This window comes from Physeter macrocephalus, chromosome 4, assembly GCF_002837175.3.
Source record: "Physeter macrocephalus isolate SW-GA chromosome 4, ASM283717v5, whole genome shotgun sequence".
In the NCBI taxonomy this organism is placed as follows: Eukaryota; Metazoa; Chordata; class Mammalia; order Artiodactyla; family Physeteridae; genus Physeter; species Physeter macrocephalus.
This window is the reverse complement of record NC_041217.1, coordinates 64,535,455-64,546,610: the sequence shown is the minus strand read 5'-3', so window position 1 is coordinate 64,546,610 and position 11,156 is coordinate 64,535,455. Positions and strand designations below refer to the sequence as shown.

The 11,156-nt window shown below is 48.1% G+C and overlaps 1 protein-coding gene across 1 annotated transcript in view; it reads right to left on the bottom strand.

Moving 5' to 3' along the window:
* Positions 1-1,480: 1,480 nt before the first annotated feature.
* Positions 1,481-11,156, bottom strand: part of LMX1A (LIM homeobox transcription factor 1 alpha) — a 159,309-nt gene continuing 149,633 nt past the window's right edge. The window contains exons 4-8 of the mRNA XM_028488140.1: positions 10,245-10,417; positions 7,229-7,306; positions 5,732-5,801; positions 3,611-3,781; positions 1,481-1,641 (exon numbers count right to left, since the gene is read on the bottom strand). Coding sequence (XP_028343941.1) covers positions 1,481-1,641; positions 3,611-3,781; positions 5,732-5,801; positions 7,229-7,306; positions 10,245-10,417 — 653 coding nt within the window. The remainder of the gene's footprint in view (positions 1,642-3,610; positions 3,782-5,731; positions 5,802-7,228; positions 7,307-10,244; positions 10,418-11,156) is intronic.

Genomic DNA, 11,156 nt, shown 5'->3' with positions numbered 1-11,156 from the left:
GGAGCCCTGGCTTTCCAACTGGACCCCCTCTGCCCCTGTGAACTCCAAGAGGTTGTTAGCAAACAGAGCGTCTGGAACAGGAATCAGCAAACTTCTTATGAAAAGAGCCAGACAGGACAGATAGTAACTGTTTCAGGCTTTCTGGTCCACATACAGTCTGTTGCATATTTTTCTCCTCTTTGCTTTTCACAACCCTTTAAAAATGTAAAAACTCTTCTTAGGAGGCAGGCCATAAAACAGGCCTGCAGGCTGTAGTTTGCCAGCCCCTGGTCTAGAACACGATGATGCCCTGTCCAACCCATCCATTACAGCCTCCTTCCCATCGAAGGCCTCTGGCATCCCCCCAAGCTGCCCTGAGCTGGTATCTGCAGCGCAGGCTTTGCAGAAGGGACCGTGGCAGGCAGAGTTGCCCTCAGGTTCCTGCTCTGCAGCCCCAGGATATCCTCCTTTGCCAAGTGGCTGGTCTGGTTGTATTTTAAGCAAATATCAGATATTAGTCTCAGCCCTGCTCATGTGTCCTGGGGTTGAATGAAGCCTCAGCGTCCCCAGTGAGGTAGGTACATACTATCAGCCTCGTCTCACACTTGCAGATGGTGAAGTTCAAGAGCAGAAGTGACTTTCCCAGTGCTGCCCATCAGCCACACGTCTGAATTTCAAAGAAAGCCGAAGAATCTAGGCTTTAAATTTTCTAAGGACATGATCAGGGATTTTTCTGTCCCACCCAAGCCCAGTGGTTCCACCTCAAACAGAGCAAGTCAAGAATCCACCAGTGAATACTGTCAGCCACACAGAGTTGCTCTCCAGACCTCAGTGACACTCTCTGAAAACAGAATTAACTCAAGCACTCAAAGCTACGGGGCCTCGGTGGAGCAGCGCTCTCTGCCCTGCCCACAAGTCTCTTCAAACTCAAAATAAAGTTTATAAAAGTAAATTATCTCATTTTATAACTTAAGTGCATCAAGCATTTCCTTAAATATAGTTCACACTGAAAATAAAGTTACTTTTTGCTGTACAGTTTGTGTCTGTTATAATTAGGAATAAACTTTGATGATAAAGTATGAAAGGTTACACACTCACGCACACATCTATCTATCTGTCTGTCTGTCTGTGGGTGTGTGGATGGGTAGACATATGCACCTCTTGAAAAGAGCTTCCCCAAAAATGGTGGGAAGTTGTTAGGGGTCTCTAGGTATCTAGTTTGCATGAAAATGCCTATATTTAAAATCCCTGTCCTTAATGATAAACACATCTTCATACCTAACACTAAGACTCTTATTAGAAACATTAAACTATGCAATCCGTAATGTATTCAGTCTTTGGAAATGCCGAGCTACACCATATCATTATACAACAGCATCCCGGACAAAACTCCCTCCCCAACCCACCTCTTCCCTGCCTCCCCATCCTACAGCCAGCTGACCCCTCATGTAATGCGGTTGTTCCAAAATGGGAGCCTAGCCGGAGAACTCGAGGGGCGAACTCAAGAGGTGAAGTAAGAATTCTGCATGGAGTACAGGTGGTCAATGGGGTTTCCCACTCTGGACTGCAGGGGCCCGGCTTCTGAGGTTGCTAGGAAGCAGTCACCCAGGTTACTGAGAGAGGTGTCATCACTATCCAGGTCGTGGAAAAGGGGCTCAGCACCTGAAATGAAGAGGAAACACTGGCATGAGGGTCTGGAAGAAGGGACTCATTCAGTGCTGGGAAATTCAGCTGAATTCAGCCAGCGTGGTCTGCGCACATCCCCCAGGGGGCGCTTTCCACTGGGTGCTGGGGAGGGGGTGGGGGAGGGTAGAGCTACATAGAAGAGTAGGAGGGGGCATGATCCCTGTCCACAAAAGATCTCCTTAGGGGGGCTCACGTCTAAAGTGCAACAACTGAAAATAATATGAACTAGGATATAACAAAGTGCTAAACTGAGTGCAGCATAAGCAAATGTCAGAATGTCTAGACACTGAGGGTGGGGAGTGGGCAAGACATAGCACCACAGGCTGGAGAGACAGGGGCAAGGGCTTCTGGAGGACTCTGGCCACAAAAATGGTTCTTGAAGGAGGGATGGTAAGAACACAAACATCAGCTCTGAGAATGATGCACACGAAACCTCCGGTGATAACACCTGTCCTTTCAAATAGCACAAGTACACTGAGTGCCGGCTGTTTCCCCAAATTTGTACTGCAAAGGAAAGGGAGGTTAGGTGCCCAGACTCAACTAATTTACATCTTTGACCAAAAAAAAACCCAGGAGGGCAAACTGAGCAACAGCTGGGGGACCACTGTGACCGGAACCTTGAGGATGTACATTTCACCTCTACTTCAAGCAAATGGGAAAGATGAAAACTGCAGTTTATAAAAATTGTCATGTGGCTTTAATTATTCATTTTAACTGAAGGATTTATCACAGGAGTCCTTTATGTGACAAGACCCCTAGGACTCTGAAAATGTAAGAATTTGCAAAAAAACCCAAAAAGTCATTTGCCCCGTTTTTGCATAGTGGTGAAGACAGGTACAGACCTTACATGAGTCTTCTAAGGGAGCAAAGAGGATGGCCGTCACTGGAGCGTGCATATATATATATCTATGTGTGTATGAATGAATGAGGTTGGTCAATGACGTTCCTGCAAATGGCTGGATCTTAATAAGCGTCTGCTGAATGCATCACATGGGAAGATAGGGCTGATTTTAACATTATAGATAATTTTTTTTAATGAAGGCAAAAAAGAAGTTGATAATCTGTGCACTGAGGCATATATCTGATACTAATGTTTTGAAGGCTTGCAGAATAAAACGTTATTTTTAGCTATCAGGGTTAACAATTGCAGATTTCACAGTACAGATGAATGTATTACATAGGCCACTTACCTTCTCTGTATAAAAATGCAGTGGCCTATGTTGGGCACTGAGATTGAACTTCAGCCTTCCACTCCAGAGATTGCCCATCCCATCAGGGTGCCCGGGCCCCAGCTTCTGTACATCAGCTTAAGCAGCAAACTGGGAAAATGGGGGAGTCTCAGCTGTCCCCATTCCCTGCGTTTAAAGCAATTCCGTTTTGGCTGGGGTGAGACTGGGAGGAGATACTTTTCACTTCACAAGTCAGTTTATGTTTCAGGAATTACATTAGAACACCTACTAGTATCCATAATAGGAGAGTCCAATTCAAACATCTGTTTTTCTGTGCTTTTCAATATATTTTTTACTTATGTGAGAGTTCACATAATTAAGGCCTCTGCCTATATCACTGCTGATAATGCTTATGAACGTGTAAGTGTGGTACCTGGCATGAAATGAAAGACTTGGGAAGTTCAATCCCAACAAACAGGTCTACAATGAAAACACAACCTCCTATTCAAACTAACAAATAAGAAGCTTTGGAAAAAAAAAAAAAAAGAAGCCTTGAAAAGGAGAATAAATGGAAGCATGACTAATGTGTATGTGTGCTGGTCTTTCTTCTGGAGCCGTCAGTTAGGTGATTCTAGCAGTATTTTGTGGGACACTTATTCTGCTCTGGAACTTTAATGAGCATCTAGGAACTGCACACGTAGAGGTGTCTGGGAGGGGATGAAAAACTCAGGCAAGCGAGTTGTGTGAGGTCCCTGCGCGGCTTGAGTCCCTCTTACCATAGGGGTGCATGTGGTCTCCAGGCATCTGGGGTGGGGTGAGACCCTGTCGGAAGGGATCTGAGCTGTAGACGCTCTGCTCGATGGCCAGGAGCTGCTGTGGGGTGGGCAGAGCAGTGTAGGGGTTCATGATCCCTTCCATCCCAGCGCTCCCGCCACCATTTGTCTGAGCTGTGGGACAAAGAAGAAGGCAGATCATTCTCCATGTGCAGCCCAGCATCACACACTGGGAGGGACGGAGGGTCACAGAACAAGCTCTGAACTTCACGTGCCCCACTGGCTTGTGACCACACAAGTTGTGTGACCATGGCTACATCACTTTACTTCCTGGATCTTGGTTTCCTCATTTATAGAATGGAAGGGTTGGGGTGACATCAGTGGTTCCCAGTCTGTGCCCTACCAAAGGGCCATCAGGGATTGCCTTGAAGGACAGGCATGGCGGGTGTTGTACTTGGAGAGCTTCCTTGAACTACATCATTAAAACAAAGGCGTTTGATGCTACACACAGGCTTGGCAGCCAATGGAGTGGATGCATCTAAAGATCCTTCCAGCATTACCCCACTACGAGTCCGTCCGTCAAGTGTGTTTCACGACACTTGGCCCAGCAGACCTCGTGTAGCTGATATGAAGACTCCATGAGATCGTGTGTATGTGCTTTGGAATTACAACTCGCTACACTCGTGTACAGAAGTTTATCAGAAAAGGAGGACTCCGTTCCTGCCTCCACATCCTGCTGTGGTTCTCTGAACACAGTTCCATTAACTCTCAGGGACTCAATCTGCCACCTTCTTAAGTCTACCCTAGGAGCTGCCCATAGAATTCTTCAAAGTTCCAAGCACTAGGAGTTTGTGTTCTCATAATGCCTTGATGAGTTCTCCCTTTGAGCGTGTTGACCTATATGGAGTCAACTTACATGGCTCCTCCTAAAGCCCTCTCACATCTGTGACCCTCTCTGAGGTGCACAGCGCTGTGCGATAGGACTCGCAGGCCCCATTACCCTACCCTAGGGATGCAAGCCTGAGGTGCAAAGAGACAGAAAGACAGGTCCCAGATCTCCAAACAGCACTGGGAGTGGAACTGGGGCAAATTCAGGTCCTCTGACCGGCTTGTGGCTCCACCCTGCCTCAGGGCCCGTGCCCTTGCTTCACTTCTTTCCCAGAGCATCTATCTTGCCATTAAGATACTGTTTGGCCTAGAAGGTCAAAAGCAAAAAGAACTCTTGACTGCAAGAGTCAAATTCTCGTTGGAGCCTAGCCCAGGTATCAAGCACAAGGCAAGGTCCATGCAAGGACAAGGGGCTCTGTTTAGAGGCCAGACAACCAATGTCACATTCCACGGCCTTCCCAGTGTGGTCCAAGGCCGGCAGCAATGAGAGCTTGTTAAAAATGCAGACTCTCTGGGCCCACCAAGACCTTAAGAATCAGAATCTATACATTACCAAATACCAGGTGATTTAGGTGCATGTTAAAGGGTGAGAATCCCTGCTCTAGGGTACAAAGAGACCACTCGGGAAATTCTGCTGGACAGCTGAGATGGGGAGGGGGCAGCGCATATCCCTTTAAGAATGACATTGTTCTAATACAGTTATTCTTGCTTTTTCTCTTTTAACTTCCTTGAAGGGTCCCACAACCTGTCCCTCTTCACACCCTCCCCAATCCCCACACCACCCCTATTAAAAACACCACCAACAAATGAAGGTACATGGAGGTAAGGGTGAGTTAAGGCAGCGTGGATGAGCGGAACTCAGAATCAGAGAGACAGGTTCCAGCCCCAGCTCCTTCTCTTATTGATCTAGGACCGTGGTTGCCTGGAAGGAGGAGGGCCATGCAGGATGAGAAAGTGGGCATGTCTTTGACTCTGTAGGTAGGCCTGACACAGTGCCCTGACACTGCAGCAGGGCCCGGGCCAAGGGACTTTGCATGAGGGTAGGGCCACCCCCAATCTGCAGTTCTGGGCCTGCAGAACCCTCTCACAGTTCTCATGGTTTGGTCCTCCCTGGAAGGTCCCATCTCCCAAGCAGGTGTGGACTGGGCTTCACGGAGCTCAGAAATGTCATGCCAAGGGCTGGGTGGCTAGAGGCCTCTGGCGGGAGAGGCCTGGCTGGGAGAGGCTCCAGCTTACCGGAACTCAGCCTCTGGGTGTTCTGTTGGTCTTGCTGTTGCTGCTGCTGTCGCCGGGCCAGCTTCTTCATCTGATGAGGGGAGGACCACAGGATTAGAAGTCAGGGGGCCTGCAGCAGGTTCCTGCGGCTAGGCCAGGGGGAAACGGCTCATGGGTAAAGCAGAGGGACCCCTTCCTCTGCTTTTACTCAGGAGAGGAGCCACGCTTCAGGAACAGCGCCTTGAGCCCGATGCATGGTGGCTGAGGGCTTTTTATGCCGCAGCCATGGAGAGACAGCTGGCTGGGAAGCAACAGTGTGGCTGGTCTTAGCAGGAAGAGAGATTTCCTCTCAGCAAATAAAACCTGCGGCTTATGTTGTGACAGTTTTATGCGAGGGGATGTAGGGTCTTCAGCCCAGCTTAGATGCACAGCAAGGGCCTGCTGACAGGGTATGATTTGGGATGAGGCTGGTCCCCCTAGTCCCCTGTCTGCTGGCCCCTGTGGCAGAGACTCCTACCAGGAGATGCACGCCTCTAGGTAAGGAGCTTGACTCCCAAAGCACCCTGTTAACACACAAACTTCCCAGAAGGAGCACTGTAACCCAATGTTTCTCAAAGTGTGTTCTGTGGAACATTAGGGTTCCATGAGACATTAACATACATTTTAAGTGTGTGTGTGTGTGTGTGTGTGTGTGTGTGTGTGTGTAGGGAACACTAGATTTTTAAAAAAAATTCTTTACTGTGAGATTTCTCAGAGCTTCAAATATGCTCTCTGCTTATGAATCCATAGGCTATAGGTCCTCTCAAACCTACTGAACCATGAAATCCTCTCATAGAAAGGACCGTGGACTACACACCAGCAGCCCTGGTGTGAGGCATTCAGTGAGGGAAATGATATCTTAACCAATCATTTCACCCACTAAAGATCAGGGCTGTAGAGAACTGGGCCACTAACTCATGCATGTATACAGGTAGGAAAATAAATAAGTAAAGGTCTAAAATAAGTAAAAGACCATGGCAGGGAGATACAGACCTTGGTAGGATCCAGCAGACAATATGATGGTTTGGGCCTATATCAGGGAAGGGTGGAGCACCGGGAAAGGTGAGTAAGGACATCCATTCCATGTGCCATAATGTTGTCTTAGACCTATCATGTGGGTGCTATGTAGGTTTCCCTCTGAAACTTCAAAGGAACTCTGGTATCTGTCTTAAATGAATGGGAATTAAAGAACCTGCTTTTACCAAAAGACACAGAAAGGTATTTCTTCATGCAGATGGCTGGCCAGATTCACAGTCACAGCCACTAGGAAAATAAAAGCCATCTCACTAAAACAACTGCCCCGTCTCTCCCCTTCTGCAGGGCTGCTATAGCTGAAATGACTGCTGATCACAAAATTTTTGAATCAAGAGAACTATTCTATCCAGTGAGTTGAGGTCAGAAAACCTGCTGGCAAAAACAATGTCCTACTATTGTTTCAGGAAACCGGCCCCACAGAGACAGAAGTGAGAAGCAGATTACCTTAGCTCTCTGGTTCTGGAACCACACCTGAACGACACGGACGCTCAGCCCTGTCTCTGCAGCCAGAGTCTCCCTCACCTTGAAAAAATGGAACATTAGAAATATAGAAACATTGGCATCTCAGAGTAGAAGGCAGAACATTCCCTACGTGGTGCACGGGGAGGCCAACAGGCTGCATCTTACATAGGAGCTGGCGAGTGTTCAAGTGTTCAGCAAAATCCCAAACACAAGAACATTGCTCTCCTTCAGGCGGAGAGAAGGTCCTTACCCAGGTAAATGAAGAGAAGAATAAGCATTAATTTTGATGTGCATTCCAAGAGGTGTTCCTGGGTTTCTCTTCCTCTGGAAATTAGGCCTTCAGGTGGTTCTTAGATATTAGCAAAATCTATTGTTGTGTTTTTAGCTGTATGCCAGGCATATGCATTAACCTACTTAAGGAGAACTGAGGGTGAAAATCACTTTGCAAAAACAAATGGTTCTCTCTTGCTCTCTTCTCCTGTCTAAATTCACTGACTTAAATTTTTGGTTTTGTCCCTCATAGCTTTAGGTCACTTTGGGTGTTTCATGAATGTTCATATTCACTGTGAGTCCTACCCAAAGGAAATAAGACAAGAGCCATCTGGGATCCGACAGAGCAAGAGAGACAGCGCTGATGCAGGCACATGTACTGGGACTGTGAAGAGACAGGACAATCAGGGTCCCTATTATGAAGAGTCGTGTTTCAACATCTGCCCTCTATACAGGCATTTGGTGAGGGGCTGGCAAAGTGGCTAGAAGGGATGAGGGAAGAAGCACAGATTTCCCAAGAGTGATCCTGAGAGACACTGACCCCTCTTGGTTAGATTCTGAGGAGGAGATGAGATGGTAGGAGCTCCTTGAATAAACACATAAGTAGAGCAAGCTGGAGGCCTTGGGAAGTGCTCATCTTTATCATGCCACTGGGGCTGAGGCTTAGGAGAAGCAGGAAAATTAGAGAAGATTTTACAGGCACATCCTTCTGCAATGCCAACTGAAACAGCAGTATGCCCAGGGGCCCACGTCCACCTGCTGAAACCCTATCCATCCTTCAGAGGCCCAGCTCAAAACCCACCTGTTCCACAAAGCCTTGCCTGATCCCCCAGACAGAGGCGACCTTTCTCTTCCGGCAGCTCCTGGCTGCCCCTCTGTTCTGGTCCTCAGAGCTTTCTCCCCAGTGTTCCAGTGTACACATCTCCTCCCCTCTGGTGGCCTAGACGCTGCCCAGGGACAAGCACTGGGTACAGGCCATACAGAGGCTGGGAGTTTAGTACATGTAGGACAAGTAAACCAATGAGGAAGTGGGAACTGGTCCTTGTGCGGGTCTACCTTGGGGCTGTTTCACTTTCTACCAGCTCTTCTCCCAGAGCTTAGAGGGCAGCGAGGGCAGGGAAAGGAAGTCTTCTGCAGGTGGGAGAACTTTTTTCAAAAGGCAGAAGTGGTGGGAGACTGTATTATCGTTCAGCAAATATCCATCCTTCCCGCCCCTCCTCCATGGAGGGGTGTATGCCTCCCCCTGTACTCACAGTGGCTTAGCCACATGACTTGCTTTGGCCCATGGAATGTAAGTGGATGTGAAGTGGGTGATATTCAAGGAGAGCCATTCAGTGGGACTACTCAGTGTGACTTGGCCTCTTGTCTTCTGCCATCGTCATGAGACCCGTGTGCCCCAGGTGGCCACTGCCCTGGACCCTTTAATGAGAGACCAGTGGGGCAGGCCTGAACCTGAGCCCAGCTGGGGCACAGCCAACCCACGGCTCAGGGGCAGGAAATAAATGTCTGCTGGAAGCCGCTAAGATTTTGCTTGTTATTGCAGCAAAAGCCGATTCATACAGAGAGGGAGGCTTGCTAAGGGATGGGATGCTAGGGACGGATGCTAAGAAATTTAAAATGCCTTTCTTCTATGAATTTCAATTCAATTTCAATTTCAAGAAAGCTTTCTTTTCTTATTTTTATTGCATAAAAGACAGTACCCAGCATACGGCAGGGAGTCAATAAATGGTGGGTACTTAATAAGCGGACGCAGCTATTTGTGGCAGAGACTACTAATTGTCTCCAATATCCATTCTCTCCTTCCTCCTCTTAGCAACGTCATCCCCAAGTTTTAGCAAGGCATATGGACACCCAGATAGACTCATTTCCCAAGTCCCCTCGCAAGAGGTACAACCGCAGGATTAAACCCTAGCCAATACACGAGTGAAAGTGATGCAAAAAATCCCAGGCTATGTCCCTAAAAGGGCAGCTGCTTGCCCCGACTTTCTCTTTCTCTACCATGGTGGCTGGAAAAAATGGTGACACCTGGAGCAGCCCCTTGGACCCATGTGACGGATAACAGAGCTTCTCGGCCAGTCTTGGATTACTCATCTCTGGACTGTGATGTGAGAGAGACATAAACTCCTATCTCATTAAGTCACTGTATTTTTTGTTTTGTTTTGTTTTGTTTTTACATAACTGTTGACAGCAGCCCTATCTGTAACAGCCCCGAGCTGGAAACAACTCACATGCCCATCGACAGGTGAATGGACAAACAGCCCATGGTATATCCATGGAATACTACGCAACAACAAAAATGGATGAACCACAACATGGATGAATGCCAAAATCACCACCTCAAGCAGAACAAACTGGACCGGAAAAGAATACATGCTACAAGCCACTGTATTTTTACTCTGTTGTAACATTTTGATCTGTATCCCAACTGGAACCTCTTATTGTTATTCTCCCCATTGCTCTCCATGAAACGAAAGGTATGAGCAAGTAGCCAGTTGGAGTGGGTATGCATACCCAAAAGCACAGGGAGATTCTACCATGACTCCGGCCACAGCTGCAGTGATCCCTGGAGTCTCCAACGGGGCTCAAGGCCCCCCTGCCCAGACTCTGTCTGAACAGCATCTCCCACCCTGACCCCCAGGTGCCCAGTTTCACCCCAGAGGAGTCCAGGGTACACACAGAGAAGAGGTGCCTCATCCCCTTTCCTCCCTTCTTCCCCCCACCCCCATACCTTCCTGCACGGCTTGGAGGATACTTCAAAGGAGGCCTTGAATGCTCTCCTCTGTTGGGTTGTCAAGATGGTTCTGGGACGTTTAGGGCGCTTATGGTCCTTGCCATCCTCAGCAGCTCCTTTCCCTGCCCCATGGGATGACTTGCAAAGACTTTCTTCATCATCACTTTTGCCTGAAAGAAGCAGAAAACAACGTGTTGAGTCCCTTAAGTCCACTTCCTGGAGTTGTCTGTTATTCCAAAACAAGACACTTGGGTCCACGTTCCAAGGATGACTTAAGACATGAATGCAACACCCTGTGTGATACTGATCCCAAAGCCCCCAGGAAGGGCTAAGGAAAAACTTCTAAAACGTGGAGACAGGAACCAGGAAGTCCACCATCACAGCTGAGGACTTTCTCCTGGGAGGCTCTCCTAGCTCCACGTTTACTAGTTGTGTGACCTTGGGCAAGTGACTTAACTCTCTATGGCTCAATTTCCTTATCTGCAAAATTGAGATATAGGAGTACCTACTTCATTGGGGTTGTTGTGAGGATTAAATGAGTTTATCAAGAAGGCACTCAGAAGGCTGCTTAGCATATAATAAATGCCCAGTAAGTGTTGGTGGTTAATATTTCTTAAATGTCATTTTTCAACTCTATACCTGGATAAGTTATATATAACTTCCTAGATACTATGTCTGAAATTCTAGCCACTGCCAGGATGTAGAAAACAATACTGTTTAAAAGACCACAGAAGGGCTTCCCTGGTGGCGCAGTGGTTGGGAGTCCGCCTGCTGATGCACGGGACGCGGGTTCGTGCCCCGGTCCGGGAGGGTCCCACATGCCGCGGCGCGGCTGGGCCCGTGAGCCATGGCCGCTGAGCCTGCGCGTCCGGAGCCTGTGCTCCGCAACGGGAGAGGCCACAACAGTGA